The following is an 18,836-nucleotide window of genomic DNA, read 5'->3' on the forward strand; positions in this document are numbered from 1 at the left end:
ACAAATGCATATAACATGTTATTTAGTGAGCTGTGGAGGTGCTGTTAGGCATATTTACCTTCAAACAGAACCAGGTTGCACCAGTTTCACCTATCTTGCTAAGATAAGCTAACCAGGGGCTAATTGTAGGTTTCTATTTGATATACAGATATGAGAGTGTTTATTTAATCTAATTCTCTGCAAGAACGTGAATAAGGCTCTTTCTCAAAAACTGTTCCTTTTACTAAAAAGACAGTTGTAAGTTGACATTGTAACTTTCATCATACACCATTTGTGTGTGTGTGCACAGGTATACACAAACACCCCAGTCCAAAGCTAATCTTCCATTGTATTATTTAAAGCATACTAGTTTTTATGCACTAATAGTGGCAGGTGCTGTGTGTGTGTGTGTGTGTGTGTGTGTGTGTGTGTGTGTGTGTGTGTGTGTGTGTGTGTGTGTGTGTGTGTGTGTGTGTCTGCATTATTGGAGAGTGGCAGGTGCAAAGTTCAGCCCTCCTGGTATGAAAGCAATTTGTCTAACTGAAAGATCAGGAATTAGTTGGGAGTTTAAAATGATTGTCCTACATTGGCAAACATGGAAATGACAGACCGTATCAAATAACCAGCACAGATTAAGTCTGTCTGCAGACAAAGGCCAGGCTGTTTGATGGCGCACCTGACCGCTCGCTGAAACACGGTCCATCCCCTGCACCGAGTTCCTCAATTAACTCCTTCCTGCTATTTCCACGTCCAGCGCGTATTAACTCGCTGCCATGCTTGGCCATGACAAGTAAATTGCTGTTTGGTTATGACCGTTTGTCGGGAAACAGGCCATTTCCCCCCGCTTTGCCTAAACCGCTGTTCCTAGCTCTGCTGAGGGAGAGGGAGAGGGAGAGAGAGAGGAGAGGAGGGAGGGATGGTGCCGGGTTTTGAGTCGGAGCTGAAGGCAGGAATTATCACATCAGCGGCTGAACGGGCGTGCCCCCTTCGGTATGGACAGAAAAACACGGCGTTATGTTGGCCCGCAGTAGTGAGAGGTTTTCGTTCGGCACCGACTCTCTGTTCCTCATGGCCCACTAGAATTTTCTTTTCAGAGGGCCCTCCACATGTGTCCGAAAGTCCAGTCTTCACACAGCGGTATTGATTTACTGTTGATCCTGGAACAATGTTACAACAGTGACTACAATAATGATGACACGGCTGCTTTAGTCCATTTTACACCGCGAGGAGCCTTGTTCCAGTCTTGTTACAGACTGCAGCTAATAAAGGCCTCTATAGAATAACCGTTTCACCTCCATGCGTCTCTGATTAGTCCTATTATTGGTAATAAAGTACAGGAATGGAAACTGGCCGCCTGAATCCTGGCAGCTGTTGTTCTTCCCCTAAAATCACAGAAAGACCTGATGAGCTCATGTTATTAGTCAGGCACGGCCAAGCCTGACACTGGGATTCAGCTGAGTTTAGAGATCGAAGAACACAAAACACACTTTTGTTCAGTTTCAGTGAATACCACTTGATAATTACAGAAGAGGAGATTTCTGTATCAGTTCTCATTAGAAATCATTTCCTGTTGCTCATGTGTTTCTGCTTACTTCGAAATACAGCGTATATTTATGTCAATACAACTAGAAAACATGGGAAACGTGTTTCCTCTTTCATTTTGTTTATACACGCTGTATGTGAGGGAGAAGAACATTTTGAATGCTGGTGCATGATCTGAACAAAAAATATGAAACATACTTTAATGGGCACTTATGGTCAGTTTAACAGTCATGTTCATTAACAGTTGCATTACATACCTCAGGTCCTATTGCTGATGCTCTTTGGTAACACCATGTGAAGCAGTTAAGGCAGCAAGACGCTGCTTTCTGTTGCAAAGAAAAATCTACATCCTGCCTACAATTCTGTTTACTCCAATGTTGGTCTCTTTGGGTTTAGTTGCGTGTGCATAGAGAAGAGGACCTGCTCACAGTCTGCTTCTGGATCAGTTTTTGTGCTGCAGTGTACAAAGTAGTTTTTAAATACAGAAACGTCCCCAGAGTTCTGTGTTTGTTGCTCCTTTGAGTCTTGCTCAAAGGGAATGACCCCTCTCTGTTTTGTTGCAATAAGCTCTGGCTTGTTATACTCAATGGGCCAGAGCCTGCAAGTGCGTTCCAGCTGTCAGAGGCAGTGGTTGGTGGTCGGGTGCCACGGAGACTGGCGCAGCAGACAGTCTGTGGTGTCTTCTGCGAGCTTGGCGTGCCGGGAAATAGCTGTGAGTTGGGGGTTCAGGGGGAGGCTGTAGCGGTAAAGACAGTAGGGCCCCGCAGTGTCAGAGAGATGAGGGAAGAGAGAAGGCCCCTGAGGGCTGAGGGGGCTGTGGGGGTGGATGAGGCAGGGGGGGCTCCCCGGAGACCCGTGAAGACAGGGATCCCTACAGTGGGGAGGTTTCTTCCCCTGCAGAGCAGAGAGGAGCGGGAGGTCTGTTAGCGGGGAGAGCGGGGGTAGGCCTCTCAGTCTGTCTGCTCCCAGGGAGGAGAACGCTCTGCTGCCGGGCAGCGGGGAGGTGCTGGGTGAGGTGATGGAGGTCTTGCCGTAGAGCGGGAGAGCCAGGGTGTGGAGAGCGGCGTCCTGGCAGGAGAGCGCGGAGACGGAGAACGGGTGAAGGGATGAGGATGAGGAGAGAGGGAGGAGGCTCTTCACACCGCCGGCTGGTGACCCTGAGCTCCCTGTTGGAGGAGAAGTCAGAAACGTGAATTACAGATATAAAGAGAGAGAGAGAGAGAGAGAGAGAGAGAGAGAGGGAGAGAGAGAATTTATGAGAGCTGCAGCACAGTACCTTGGAGCTGTATGGTGAATGGCTTGAAGTCCAAGCTGAGAGGAGTTCTCCAGGGATATGACTCCAATAGGCCATCCAACACCCCTCTGTACACACACACACACACACATACACACACACATATATACTGTAAAAGCACTGAAAAATGTTATTCCAGTTATTTAAATGTTGGTTCTGAGAGGTGTGAAATTCTGCACTACACAGCTCAACTTCATTTGAAGGTTTTATGTGGCATCAGGTTTCAGTGGTTGAACCTTAAATCCCTCTTGGGTCCTTCAGTGGAGTACTCTCTGAGCTAGAGTGAGTGTCGGTGCTCGGTGAGTTTTTCTGTACCTGTTCCTTCCTGGATCTCTGAAGCCCTTGGCGAACGGGTTCCTGTCGATCTTCAGTTTTGTGATCTTGTCCAGGAGAGAGGGACAGACATGGCGTTAGAGCGGAGGTGTCAAGTGGTGACGTGTTAAGCTAACAATGAGCTCAGCTTTACAACAGCGCGGAGAGTGGCAAAGCTCTCCCTCAGGGACTGCGTCTCCCAGCAGCACCCAGGGCGATCGGCCATGTCAAACAGGGTTCTTGGAGAAGGGGGTTCGGGGTCGTACAGTTTTATTTGGTGCTTTAATGGGCTGTGGACTCCAGCAGTCGGCCCAGTCACAGCTCGTTACTGAGTTTCTGTAATAATACGTTCGCTGATCGTAAAATGAGCCCTGATGAAAAGAGCTGGCAGTCCCTGCGGACGGCTCTGTTACTGGAGGAATGGGAGCCAACACTGGGGTCGGCTCCCCTGCACGGGAACACACACACCCTCTCTGAGCAACTGACCCCGCTGAAAATCAGGACACTGCAAATTTATGATCGGGCTGAGACCACAGGGGAGTGGGCCTCATCATCAAGATTAAAACATTTTCAGGAGAGGTCTAACAGGCCTGAGCTGTTGACTGAGTCATAACAACAATCACTACGTCTATGACAAAGTCTGAACATCTGCTTTTTGAATGTGTTGGTCACATAAATGATAAAGAATGTCAGTTAGCAAGATCAAATACTCAGTAATACTCGTTTTTATTTGAATATACAAAAACTAGACGAGTAAATAACTAAACATTTTGAATATATCCTCACTGCACATCATTTTTTTAACCCTAGTATTTTACTATCCTGAGTGTTGATGGTGTTTTTTACCTGTTGATTCTGATAGGCTGTGACTGTGGTGAACTCCGTTTCTGGGAAGGAGAAGCTGTGCACTCCTTCAGCAGGCAGCGACTGGATCTGAGACAAGTCCATCCGAGGGTCGTGCCGGATGATGTGCACACGTGGCTTGTATTTATGCATCGACTGCAGAATAATCTGTATCAAGAGATGAAGGCGGGACTCTTATTATATCATTATCTGAAAGTTCTACCTATCTGTATCTATGGGCGCTCCAACTAACAATTATTTTTATTATCAGTGTGTCTGAAGACCAGTTTTTCAGTGAAGCATTTGGTCTGTGAAATGTCAGACAGCAGTGAAAAATATCCATCACAGTTTCCTACAGTAAAGCTGTTTGCTGCTTTTGTCTAAACACAGATATCCACTTTCCACATGAGACAAAAAAGCAGCAGATCCTCGGCTGAGAGGCTGCAGTCAGAGAAAATGTGGCATTTTTGATTGTAAAGTTAAATATTATGCTATTTAACAATTAATCCATCAAACTGCTGATCTGTTGATCGACTAACTGATTTACCAACTAATTGCTCCGGCCTCAGGGTGTATAGTTAGTCGTCCAGTAGTTTGTGTGTTTTGCCAAAACTTGAATTTTCAAATCATTTTAAAGATATTAATCAAAGAACTGTGGAATCCGGCCTCTCATACTGTTTCTCTGTCTGTTAAATCTCTTTATTTCATAGTGGAAATAACTTCATCTACACCACTTATTAACTACATTAGGTGATGATTATATGAAATAATACGCTGCCAAATAACATTATATTACGTTAAAACTACAGCTGGAACTAAAATGTGCGCTTCAACAATTAAATTAACAAATGACATAAAATGTCATTCACTTACAGTTTCACATTAATGATAGTAACAAACTATTTTGTGGATATTAATATGATTTTAATTTGACATGTCTATAAAAATTCATCATGTTTGCTGGAGGCTAAAAACTGCAAAAAGAAGTTTATCTCAGTAAAACTGATTTCCTAAAATTTAATTTAACAGTTTATTGTGTAGTTGTTGTGGTGTGTTGTTATTATCCTCATTTTGTATATTTGGGGAAGTACATTGTAAAATTAAAAAAGTAAAATAATAAATTAAATGACCAGTTTGACCACTGCCACTCTGAGTCTTTAAATCTGCACTTCTACCTTTTAAGGACGAAGCCAAATAAGATTATATATTGTAACAGGACCTCAAAATAGGATGCTGATTTTTTTCTTCCTAAAATACACAAAGCAGTAAAGTTAAACTGGCAAACAGAAATATGTGTGAGTGTCATAAAAGGTCAGATAATCAACACTTGTTTATTAGTGTTTAAAACCAAACTCAGCCGGTTACAGGGTTATGAATTGACCGCGACAACATCACGGATTATGAGTCTGTTTTAGTTTCAGCTCTGCGGCACCAACACTGTTTCTACATTCCTTCGTCATCCACCAGAATAATGAATCCTCCATACACACTACCAACTAAATTCAGTGGTGGTTTTATAAACAGCAGGATCAAGTGGAAAGCCTCCTGTAGCCCCCTCAGTCACCACATCAGTCACATCTGCACATATCTGAACTTTTACTGGAGGTTGTGGAGCAGAGAAGGATTTCCACTTCCTTTATCCCTAAAAGACACGCAGGCCTTCCATCCTGAAGAATCGCCCAACGTGGTTCAAGATGTGTATGACAGCAGTCCAAGGAGGACTGTGGCTGCTGTTTCATACCAGTGTACACACCAAGTGATGATCTTTTCTTATGTGAACTCTCAAATTACGCACAATAACACTGTCAGATATTCAGAAAATGTCTTTAAAGTGTGGTGTTATAAATCAAAACATAAAAAAACAGTAGAGCAGTAAAGAATAGTGATGAGCAATAAAAGTCAGTCCCACCATTTTCACTAATGTGTCTCACCTGTATAGGCCTACACAACATTTATCCTTTATCCATTATCTGTTGGACAGATAAAGAGGAAGCAGATGCTCAGATGTGTTACCTACATGTCCCTTATCATCCATCTCGTTGTTGGTGAGTTTGACCCGGTCAAAGCTGATGACCTGACGCATCCACGTCTCCCCTGCGCATGGCGAGTCCGGGTGCACGTAGAGCCGGGGAGAGATGCAGGAGTGGTCCGTGTTTCCAGCCACCATCCACTGCGAGCTGTGGTACACATACCTGCGGGCGTGTATACATGTGAGTACATTAACAAATACATGGATACTGAGTTAATAATTTAACACATACACATACATACACACACACACACACACACACACACACACACACACACACACACACACCTGTAGCGTTTGGAGTCCACGGGCATGACGTCCATTGCGATGTAATACTGCTGGCACGGGTCCAGATTGCGCACTTTGACGCGCACTGACGGAAACATTCTCCTGAGGAGGTGAGAGAAGAGAGAAATGAGGAATGACTCATTTTTTATCCATTTTAAATTAAATCTTTTTTTTTTTATCTTCCGTAAAATGGGTAGAAGTGTATTTCGCCCCTCATGGAATTCACATCATAAAATGAGACAGAAAGAGATCAGGCAGCAAAAACCGGAGGCAGAAACTTTCCTGCCTGTAGCGGCCAAGTTCAGAGGAAAGTTCATGGACCTCGAGGGGCCACGAGGGCATCTTCACTGCCGAGATTTATAGCGCGTGTTCTCGGTAATTGAATAAACGGAACTTAGATTTCAGCAAGTAGTTATGTCCCAATAACTCATCACTGGAGGAAAAACAGTGAGGACGCACATAGTAACCCATCTGAACACAAATAAAGTTGGTGTCATCGGACTAACGGTTTCATTGTGCAGGTGATAGTCTTGGATTATAGCTCTTATTTTAATCTCTATTAGTCTCCAGCCGCTGGAAAATACAGCGTATTTCAGTTTGACAAAATGCAATCATTTTCCAGATTTGAGTTACTTAAATAAACGATATAAATTTACTCCTATTACTTTTGTAAACTTGACACATTTCTATTTCAAAATATCAAGCAAAACAATGTACATCATGAATTATATTTCAACAAGGTAAATGCGCTTCCCCCCCCCACGCCTTCACCTGTGGTTCAATACATTTCCTCAGAAAACGTTTTTCCCCCCTCCTCACTCCTGATCAGCTTCAGCGCTTTCAAAGCGCCTGATAACCGCGCACCTGTGTCACCACACAACAGTTTATGTAAATGCCTGATTATATTGTATCATTTATATTTGGCACCTCAACGCGGAAACTAACATTTAATCACAACGGGTCGCAAATGAAAGACAGAGTAAAGACTCAAAGGTCAAAACCGTTTACACAGCGAGGCCCGGGCTGCAGCGTCCGAGGCCTGCTCAGATTTTCATGTGGAAACTGACTTTTGTCATTTTTATTTTATTTTATTTTTTAAATATGATGCAATAAATGACTAAAAAATTAAATAATCCATATAAAGACTTTGTGACTGTGATAGTTTTGACAGTTTAAAATAATTAACCTTAGAACGTACCGGCCAAATGATAGCCTGTATATTATAGAGCCAGTAATTCAAATAATAAAATAGTTATTGCTCCTCTTGCTTCTTGGCAGATAAGTTTGGAGTTGGGAAGTTCTGAAGGATAGAAAAGTAATGGCCTCTTAAATGTGTGTAATCTTTCCTGAATGTGTTTACCAACGTCTCGACTGTTCTTATAGTTCAGTGTAAAGCCAATTTCTCTGCAGCTTTTCATACCTCCCAGCTTTAGTGATGATCATCTCGGTGCCGATCTCATAGAATCTCTTCCACAGCTCGGAGCCCTGCAGCTCTACGCGGACCTCTCTGTCCGGGCGACAGTCGTTCTCCTTCGGCTTGTTCTCCCCTCCTTCTCCGTCAGGTTCCACAGGCCCTGACCCGACAGTCTGTCTCTGCGGGTCACAGGAGGTGTCCTCCGCCCCACTCTGTGTTGAACCTGCTTTCTTCACCAGGCTGACCGGATACTCGCGCAGGCCTGAAAAGTGCAAAAGAATAGAAGTGAGATGTGGAGAAAATGAACCAAGTGATCCATGCATTGTTTACCAAAATCATTTATGATTTAGCTGAAATTTAATTTAATGTTTTAATTTGAAGAAACTGATGAAATTAAAGATATTGAACCAAAAATGTTGATTTTTATATAAAATAGAAACAGAACGTTGCTGCAGTTTGTCAGGGTGGAGAATATTTACAAAACTTTCTAGAATTGAATTTCATCATTTTGGATTTTAACTATTAAAAATAGAATTAGATTAAATTGTAAAAAAAAAAAAAATAGAATAAACACAAAATATACTGTGGCCTGTGGTTGTGCGTTTTGTTGTTCGAGCTTGTGCGTAAAATGAATGTAAAAGCAGTGAGATGTTCTTGAAAATCCAGCAGGAGTTTCCTTCTGTCTCACCAGTGAAGATGCTCGTATCGCCGACGGTGTCTCCGGCTGAACTTGACTCGTGTCCCTCCGACACTTTCATCCTCTTGCAGGGTTTCCCCACCAGCGCCTCAACTGAAAAGGCGTGAGCCCGGGAGCTCAGACCCTGCATCTTGGCGAAAGATCCCGTCTTCCTACGAGACTTATATCCGTCTGAACTTTGACTTAGTCCCGCGTCAGACTCAGTGTCCCGGCTCATTCAGGACAGGACGGGGCAGAACAGGCAACAGCAGCAGCAGCAGCAGCAGCAGCAGCACCTCAGGGAGCCCCTCTTCTCTCACGGCGGCTCCGTGACGCTGCGTAATTGATCCGGTGCGTTCCCATGTGTTCTCCGAGGCACACACCTTCATCCAAAATCCTTGATTATTGGCACGCCTCTCGTCCTCACCACAATATTCCACTCTCTTCCTCTTTATCCGTTTCTGTGTCTCCCCTTTCCTCTCTGTCTCACAGAGGGCTTGTTCCTCTGGTTCCCCTCTGCGCGTCACAGAGAGGGAGGGAAGAGCGCAGCGTGCATTCCTCCACATGGGACTGCGCTGCAAAAAATATCCACCCTCACTCTTATTCCGACTGTACAATCCCATTTTCCTGCAACGACGAACAAAACATTCCACTACAAGAGTAAAATCATTGCTTTTCTGTTTAAATCCACCGTGTTTTTTCTTTAAACATATTTGAAACATCGCAAAAAGAGACCGATTACTTTATCAGTATCAACAGGTGACATCAGATTCAAGACACAGTTGAATGAAGTTGATTTGAAAGGAAACAAGTCAACACATTTTCAGTTTTTCGCACAAGCTGAAGGAAACTAATGAGACTCGGCAAACAACAGATATTTTTTGCAGTGTTCGCTTGGTCTCAGTGGCTTTTGCGCATCCAGGACAATCAGCAGCAGCATCTTTACGCGCGAAGTGTCACTGTTGGATGAGCTGACCTGCATAAGAGTAGGGCAATTTTTTTTTTTGCAGGTTAGTTCCACTTTCTTTATATAATGAAAGTCCAATCAATTCCCCCAAATGAAGTGTGAAAGGAGTAGGCCGCCAAAATATCAAGTAAAAGGAATTTGATAGACTGAATTTAAGTTGGCAATGTGTTAATTTAAATGTAATTTTGTGAAGCAGGTTTTTCTCTTAGGTTTTTTTTATATATATATTGCAGAAACAATCCTTCAGATTGTTTCCCATGTTGCCCCCCTCCATTTAGACAGTGGATAGATAAATACAATGTGCATTTTAGAGCACCATAAAGGGAGTCTAGGCACAAATATTTAAGTCTGTTAATTCAGACCATCTGGAGGGTAAAATATATCTTCACGAAACACGCTGCATTTCTGTTGAAGCTAACATTTCCTATATTAATTTGCAGGCTTTTTCCTTAAAGCGCTCTCTTGTCTCCCGTTCCTCCGGTGGGATCCTCCCCTCCCCCCCCCCCTTTTCTTTTGCGGTGCCCGGTGAGGGTGTGCGCCAGTCTGGTTTTCATAAGTGCGGAGATCAGATGGAGTTTGGCGCACAGGGAGAAACTGGGCCGTAATGACAGCTCGGGATTATTACATTACTGCTCGACATGAAATAGATCCGCTTTACACAAATAAAAGTCATCGAAGGCTCTATTTAAAATGTTTTTTAATCACATGATATAATTGCTCAGAGGAGAAAACAAATGAGGGCTGTGTTTACGGCACGGTTGGTTTGGTTGGTGATGGAAATCTCCGACAACAGCCGGGAAATGGAGAACTATGACCAACCGGAATCACATGTTCTCTGTCATCATAACCCGTTTCAGGACCGCGGCCTGGATTTATGTTTATCCTTCCCTACTTGTCCTTTCCTTTCAATACTGTAACAAAGTGCATCCCAAACACGCGGCCTGGTTTCGAGCTGTGGAAGGAAAAAAGTGCAACAGAAATAACTGCAGTGTCTCTGTGTGCGCGCGCACAGGCCTGCTGCTGCTCCTTACTGAAATAAAAGACCCAAAGAAACTGATAGAAATAGCCTGTGCAGTTTCCTTCCACTCAAGTTTGAGCGATTATTTTTCCATGTTGTCTTCAACAGTCAGCTCATAAATCTTCGTCATGGGATTATGGGATGTCAGTGGAGTGATGACGGGTGCGCGGGCCTCGCCTGGCTCTGCTAAACACAACAGGAAGCTGCTTTTTGGTTGTTTTATGAATCCTAATCCAGTGCAAATCTGCATTTGTCCCGTCCAGGAATGTTTGGCACACATGTTTCCTCTTATTAGGCACAATACGCACGCTTGGCGGAAGCGAGACTCAAATCCAATTTAGCACGGGCTTCAGGTTTCCATTAATGCGGAAGTTTGACGACCAGCTGCAATTAGGCTTTCCGATCATTTTGGCCTTCAGGCTCGCTCGCATGCTGTTGATTTGCGATTCCATGGGCTAATTAATACGTATTTGCGAATAATTGGTTTAGCAATTGAAACATAGTGGTAGGCCTTTAAATGCACATCACCAGGTAGATTAAACAGGGGATTCAAGGGCAGCGCATTAATCATGGAGTTTAACTTTAACTTGTGTTGGTCAAAGTGAAATTCTGCTGTTTCTAAAATATGGCTGTTTGCTTTGTTTACGTTCTCATTCGTTTTTCACTGACTTGATGACTGACACTCAGGCTGAAGTGTGTGTGTGTGTGTGTGTGTGTGTTTGTGTGTGTGTGCGCGCGCGCGCGCGCGCGGCTGCAGGCTGGTGCCCAAAGAGTAATCACCTCCAGCCATAGACTCATGGTAGGCATCTGTCTGTACTGTATGTGTGCACATGCTCACAACTTAATGCATATATGTGTGTGTGTGTGTTTATAAACAGGCCTGTCTGTCTGTAACTCAGTGCTGAGTGGATGTGACGGGGCCCCCTGATGGTTTGTTTTAAGTTGGATTCTGATGCTGAGCAGTTTGTGTGTGTGTGTGTGTGTGTGTGTGTGTGTGTGTGTGTGTGTGTGTGTGTGTGTGTGTGAGGTTTATTCTGGGCATGGGCTGCCGGAGCGGATGCCCACTCACTGCCAAACGTCAAACTTCCACCACCCGTCCACTGTGACATATGTGGAGTGTTTGAATAGAGAACGCTGTACACACTTAGTGTACTGTTGCACTAATGGGATGTGAGTTCTCTATATTGCACTTGAATGAAGGCTCACCTGGAATACACACAGCATATACTGAGACAACGATGTGCTAATTGTTTCCAAAACGTGATCCTGAAAGTAGCATAAGAGCTGTTTGTTATTTGTTGATTCTGTGACTGACAATTTCTGCTTGAGAGAGACAGTGGTGAAACATCCGGAGTAGATGTGAGAAGACGTCAACGAAGACAACTTGAGAGCAGAAACAGAACAAAGACCAGCAGTCAAAGCTTTTTACAACATAACTGATTATAGAGTGACAAATTCCTTTGACCCTGATATGTCATCAGCTCCATGGTGTGTGTGTGTGTGTGTGTGTAATGTGTGTGTGTGTGTGTGTGTGTGTGTGTGTAATGTCACATCTGCTACTTATAACCTCCCGTCTTTTGTCGCTGTCTCGGGGCACACAGCTGTCTGAGGTCCACCGCGCCTCTCAGACTGTCGAGGCCCTGCAGGGATCCTTGCTGTGCAGTCTATCCATAGCTTCTGCTTCTTTAGCAGCTCTAATGGGAGAGTCAGTGAGACGCTGATCACATCCCTCCCTGTCTATACGAGTTAATTGACTGTGTCTGCCAACACAGTTGCATCTTGCCCCTTGATTTGCTGTTGAAATGCATCCAAATTCTCTCCTTCAATCTGAGAGAAATGTGGGCTTGATCTCATTTGGCTGCTGACGCGATGTCTGGATGAGAAAGAGGAAAATCTCACCTGTTTAATATAGCTGAACTGGGAACCACATGAGCTGTGTTCTTAAGCTATAATTATTTTCACCTAAATATTTCCTGGCTACTATCATGACTTCTGCAAATCTGCCTTATCACCACCCATCTCTGTTGATCCAGTTTTATTTGTGAAGCAGAGGTTTTTACAGTTCTAAGTGCTGTAGGCGACACACAAGTTAATGACAGTAGAAAGATAAAAAGTACAGAGACTAATGCACAAGAATAAAAAATATAGACATGTAAGATTAAAACCAGAATAAAGTGGATTAATAACAGACCATTAAAAATAAATGATGATAAAACATGTGTGGAGCTACAATAAAAAATAAAAAAATTTAATAAACGTCATAAACAGATAATACTGGTGATATCTACATTTTCTTACTCTCAGAAAATTCCCATGAAACGACAAAAAACAACATTTATTTGATCCTACTAACAAGTTGTGAATCCAAAGCCTTTTCCTCTGTGCCACAGAGCTTCATATCCCTCCAAAAAGCAATTAAAAACACATCAAGTAACTACTGTGACCGACCTGTTCCCTCATTATGATGAATAAAGGCACTTTAGTTTATTTTCAGTCCAACCCTTATTCACCGTCTTGCTGCTGAGCACCAAATCTGCAACAGTCCCTGATAAATTACATTTTTTTGGTACTCCTCCAAACTACAGTGACCAGTTGTAAAAGAAATTTTTTCAAAGATTTACATATATAAGGAACCATTAGAAGTGAAGCACTGAGCCACAGACACGTAGAGGAATTGGAAAAAATATTATGACGCAGACAAAAGCACTGCTGATTTTGGTCTTTTTGTAGCAGGTGTTAAAAATATAGATTATTGCCAGCCTAACACTTTAAAGATGTCACCTCTCAACTGCTCTCATATTGTCGGGCAGAATACTCCAACAGCTTGGAGCATAACAAGCAAAAGGCTGCCTCACCAAATGTTTTCTCCTGCACTTCGGAACAAATAAAAGGCTTGTGCCAAAGGACCTGATAGGCCTCTCATATGGTACACGCACAAAAAAACAAGACCTGTGCAAGAGACTGGAACAACCATGATAACGAGATCGAGCTTATCTTTCCCTGGAAGACTTTAAGAAAACTACATTTTTTAACAGCAAACTGTTATAAACTATAGGTGTGAAAAGACGTGCAGATGGGAAAAGACAGGTCGTCTGTGCAAGCAGCTTGTTTTGACCTGTTGTTTTGTTTAATTGTCGGTGGATAGATGAATCGATTAAACACAGGACTTTTACTCAGGAGATTGCCGTTTATTTCTCATGTTAAACCAACAGTTTATATTCTTTCTTTTATCCATAACGGACAACATTAACCTCATATTTATTATTGTAACCATGACGATAAAGGTCCTCCAACCTTAGTGAAGTACTTGTTTTAACCCAAACCACAAACTTTTGCTCAAACTAACCAAGTGGTTCTTGTGCCTAAACTTAAATGCAGTTAAGGTTGTGGATTGGACATGGCTTTCTTTACCACAACCATTTATCAATGTTACCATGACGACAAAGGTCCAGGACACCTGCTGCTGGTCCGCTCGTCTGAGTCGTATCGCAGGGCAGGGACAGCAGACCTATATGGTGGTTTAAGTTGGAGGATTTGTTGGAAATTACGTGTACGTATTTTGCAGTAGTAAACTCATCCTGTGTTGTGCTCAAGTGCTGCTGACCACTTCTTTCCCTAATGGTAACCAAGTGCTGCGGGTGCATAGACATAATTATAAAAATATTTTATTGCATGAGTGGATATTTTAGGGAACACAAATAAAATATGTTGCCTATACTTATGAGACTTATGAGACTTATGAGACGAATATATTCAGATGTGAAATTTTGGGACAACTTACAACTTTTTCCTCCTTTTGTTGATAAAAATGTAATTATGACAGTTTTACTAAAACATATTTGCTGTTGCAAATGAGTAGTATACAAACCTAGTCAACACTCAGGCAACACATTTCTGAATTAATTGCAGCCAATTTATTAATTGATTAACTTTACAATAGCAAAGCCGGACAGAGATAAAAAGGCTGTTGGTCCTTCTGCATTGCTCTTGCACCCTTCCTCTCCCTCTGCACAGCACCTCTGCTCTCTGCTCTCTGGGTCTCCTCTCTGGGCTGGCAGCATGTGGGGAGCCTGGGCACGAGGCCTGGTACTACCGCCTCCCCCCTGCCCGCAGTGTAGGAAGATTTAATGGCTCATGTGCCACAGCATCCAGCCTTTACTGGCTCCCTCTGCCTCAGCCTGGCCGGGCGGGTAACGAGGGATGGGGGCAAGAGGAAAACAGAGGAGAGGAGAGTCACATCTCTGCCAAGACGCACCCTCCTCCTCTCACCACAAGTGTGTTGTGAATTATCTTCTCCTTCTCCCCCCTCTTTTCTCTCTTTCTCTTCCTAAGCCTTTAGTTATCCCTTGCTACTCATCCTCTTCCTATTAAACACATATAGATCTTCATCTGTCCACAACGCTTTCATGAGGCCTGCTGTGAATCTGGCTGTATGGCACATTCATCTCACTTGTTTGGATAGCTAATTCTTTTTGATGAAAATTGCCTTTTCTCTCCTTGTCCGTCTCTCTCTTCCTCTCTCTCTCTCTCTCCCTCTCTCTCTCTCTCTGACTGCCAGTAACTGTGTGGTTAATGGTTGCGGTAAAAAGAAACAAAAACAGCCGTAATTGATAATGAGAGTCAGACTCTGCATGTGAGGATCTCAGTCGAGCGTCTTTTCTCTCCTCTCCGTCTCGTCAGCTCCTCGGAGTGACGGCCCAGACGGGGCGGCTCTGCCAAGCAGGACTCTGATTGAACAGGGCACCGGGATCCACGGGGGCTTTGTGGAGTTGGGAATAGATCGGTGGGAATGAGAATTGTTCTTCCCAGAAGGATGTCAAGGGGCGGAAAACTAATCCACGGGGTGTTAGAGTGTAATTTCCTAATGCCATAATGTGTAACTAGCACATTATGTTTGGATAAAATAATGCATAAAAGTGAACAATGCCAGCACTCCAACACAAACACACTTTCAGGTTGTTAGCCAACCTAAGTGAGGGTTTGAAATGTGTCGAGGGCTCCTCTTGGTGTTGTTAACATGCACGATGAGGGGAAGTAGTAATTATTCAGGGGAAAGCCGTCGTTCTGTGAGTGTATGCGGCTGAGGAACCCCACAGTCACACACGTCTTTATCTGTTTTTGTCCCACTGAGCGCAATCATTCTGAACACAAATATTTTTTATCAAAGCTTCGCCACAGTGGAAGGGAATTATTTTTAGATTGCCCCGATAAATGAGGGGTTTCATATATCTGGATGTGGTCGTGGGGAAGAAGAGTGAAAATTTAGGAGAAAACAGAGAAAGAGTTAAAAAAAAATTCTGGCAGAGCCACAAAAGCTTTTAAAACAACATGTGAAAAATCAGCAGTTCTTTAACAGTTAGCTTGTCATTTTTATTTGCCTCTTTAGATGGTGGCAGCGGTTGTCTTTCAGGCCGTGCCAGCTGGGATTGGCTGCTGGCTGGAAGGCTCAGGCCTGGCCCCGGTTAGCACTCTTATTATCATCACCACACACTGTAATTCACATGTCAATCACAGCCCAGAGCAGCACGGGGCCGAGGGGAGAGGGGCTGGTTAGAAGGGACTGCGACTGGGGTGATGGGCCGGGCGGGGCGAGGGCTGCACACTGAATACTTCCAGCAGGCCCTAATCGGACCTTTCATTCCCCAATCTCTGCAGAATGGGCCCGGATAGGGGTATGATTGGTTAGGCAGCGCTGGCCTGAGCTGAGGCAGGAGGCTGTGCTGGACTGGATGCTGTAAGAATAGGAGTGACCTCTGAGGAAGGTTAAACTGTCAGAGTTTGGCTGGTGCGGCCTGGCTCGAGTTAGTCTCTAGCTGGGGTAGACAAGATGAAGTGAGCAAAGAATGAGAATAGTGGAAATAATGTTAATCCAGCAAGAATGCAAGTTTTTAAGCCAAAAGTTACAAAGGTGAAAATGTCTATTGAGGCCGAGGTAACGGAGAAAACTAATGTAAGGTTGCTAATATACTTTATGACTTGTTTGTTTTTAAGCTTAAAAGAGATCTGCTAGACACTTGATAAAAGGCTAAAACATTTCAAATTACATTTCACAAAAACAACACATATGAAGTTATAAAAAGTTGGGGCAGTGTTAACCTAAGTGACCAAATAACATAAGTTAGGTTAGCATAGTTAGTAGCATAGTAGCAATGGTTATTTCTCTGTTATTTTAAACTGCAATAATAGTACAAACTCTGAAAAATAATTTTTTCAGCTGCCTAGATTTCATAACATAAGCATTCACTGGGTGGAGAGCCAAAGTAGTTCTTACACAGAGATTGGTTGTTTTTATTTATTAACACCCACTAACTGATGAATGATTGATAGTATAAATTGGGAGACTTTAAATTACATTTCACGAAAATGACACTGAAATTACAAAAAATTATGCCACTTTTCGCTAAACGACTTGGCTAATAATCCAGCAGCTACTATCAGACCAGAGGCATGTTCATGTGTTGACTGACAGTCCTGAGCTCCCGCCCCCGACTTTGGCCTCCTCTGATTGGTTAGAAGGGTGAGGCTCGCTCAAAAATTTCTGCACTGCTGCTGTTCAACAAATCTGGGTCACAGAAGCCTTTGACAGCACCTCTCCACATTAAGTATATTCCAACTAAAAGAATTTCAGAAAAAAGTTAAATACTGTTAACAAAGGATTAGCAATGAGGTTTGATGTATTGTTTGCCCATTTTTGGAAGTTGGACAGCACTACAGACGACACCTTTAAGTTTTAATGGTGCAACACAATCTGGTAAATCTCTAATTTGAAACAGTTACTTACTAAGAATATAGAAGGATTTTACTCACGGCTTTACAAGTAGCTGGTGGAACCCAACCCACGCCCCTTGCTATCGTGATACAACACCTGAGGACATGAAAGTTCACATACGTATTGATAGTTTCTGCCACTGATTAAAGCAAATCTTCAGAAAGAAAATCAGCCATTTAAGATCTCTTTAATCAGATCTGGATTGTCCTCACATGTATAGAAAAGCATTTTCTCTTTTCTGACTTTATTCCCACCCCGAGAGACGTTCTGCAGCCAAGCAGAGACACTATAATTTAAACGCTGCCGAAACGGGAACTCAAAAGACAACATGCTATTTCAATCAAAAGCCCAGTTCTTGCCCCATCATCCTGCCTGCCAAAGCGTGGTGTAACTCACACACACACTCGCACACACAAACGCACACACATGCAGAGTGCTCGCCTGCCAGCGTGTGGTTTGCATTCACGATTCCTTAATGCCTTGTGGTTAGTGCTCTATCAGGGCCATGAGAAATGATTTATTAGTGGCTCCCGCCTGTATTTATAGATAATGTGCCTCCGTCAGTGTTAATAAAGAGATCCATTCTCAGCCTGGAAACATAGCACCTCTTTAAAGGATTACTGTCACTGCTAAACAATAGCTCGTCCTCCAAAGATAGCCCTGTAGCGTGTGTGCTTAGCTGTGTGTAAAAGTGCATTCATGTATGTTGTGGGAGGGGGTTTAAAATAGTGGCAGGGGAAACAACCCGTCTGTGCTTCTTAACACAGACTCATTCATTAAAGATACACATTTGTCTTCACACAAAACAACTTTCCCATTATTGTTGTATCCAAACTTTTCAAGTCAAATCTTCTCAGTCTTCTCGTCAGGCTCTCCACTGATCCGTTTTTATAGAAGCTGGTGTTGGCAGGAACCCTTCCTCATTTGCTGTGCCTCAGATGTTGGAGAAGAGCGAAGCTGCATGAATAAGTGTTTCCCTTGTAGGCCTACTTTTGCACTTTTATCTGTCTTTATGTCAGTCGTGTGTGTGTGTGTGTGTGTGTGTGTGTGTGTGTGTGGTGTGTGTGTGTGTGTGTGTGTGTGTGTGTGTGTGTGTGTGTGTGTGTGTGGTGATGAGGATGGAAGAAAGACAGGCAGACACATGAGCACTCTGGCAGTGAAGTGTGTTTGTGTGACATCATTCTGTCTCCCTCTGGTTCCAATCAGCCCATCCTCCCCTGTTAATGACACCTGATAGATTAATGACTGATAAAGAGAGTGTGTGTGTGTGTGTGTGTGTGTGTGTGTCCACGTGTGTGTGTGTGTGTGTGTGTGTGTGTGTGTGTTTGGTAGGGGCCCACAGAAAGCCTGCAATCAGACAGCTCTCAAATTAGCGCTCCATAACTACATCCTGACCAGGGTTTTAGACTTCTGAAGTGCAGGAAAGGCCTTGCAGACAATCAGACACACAAACACACACACACATACACACACACACACACACACACACACACACACACACACACACACACACACACAGGCTATCACTTTCATCCACAGTATATCACATCACATTCATCTTCTTTCTAGCATGGTGAACTTTGACATGGTGAGAAACAGGGGTGGTGTTGGGGATGTTATCAATTTTAGCAGCTTACTCTTACATCCTCCAACCCTTCGCCTCCATCATGCACACACACACGCATGCACACACACAAACACACAA

General features: G+C 43.4%; 1 protein-coding gene across 1 annotated transcript; it reads right to left on the reverse strand.

Annotated features, from left to right (window-relative positions):
- Positions 1 to 1,707: 1,707 nt before the first annotated feature.
- tbx22 (T-box transcription factor 22) lies at positions 1,708 to 7,838 on the reverse strand. Its single transcript, XM_056383300.1, has 7 exons — positions 7,708 to 7,838; positions 6,288 to 6,389; positions 5,988 to 6,162; positions 3,974 to 4,138; positions 3,131 to 3,195; positions 2,798 to 2,883; positions 1,708 to 2,687 (listed from the first exon to the last, which is right to left on the reverse strand). Exons 1-7 carry the CDS (start codon positions 7,728 to 7,730, stop codon positions 2,140 to 2,142), a joined length of 1,164 nt encoding a protein of 387 aa, XP_056239275.1. The 5' UTR covers positions 7,731 to 7,838; the 3' UTR covers positions 1,708 to 2,139.
- Between the last annotated feature and the right edge of the window lie 10,998 nt (positions 7,839 to 18,836).

This window comes from Seriola aureovittata, chromosome 8, assembly GCF_021018895.1.
Source record: "Seriola aureovittata isolate HTS-2021-v1 ecotype China chromosome 8, ASM2101889v1, whole genome shotgun sequence".
Classification (NCBI taxonomy): domain Eukaryota; kingdom Metazoa; phylum Chordata; class Actinopteri; order Carangiformes; family Carangidae; genus Seriola; species Seriola aureovittata.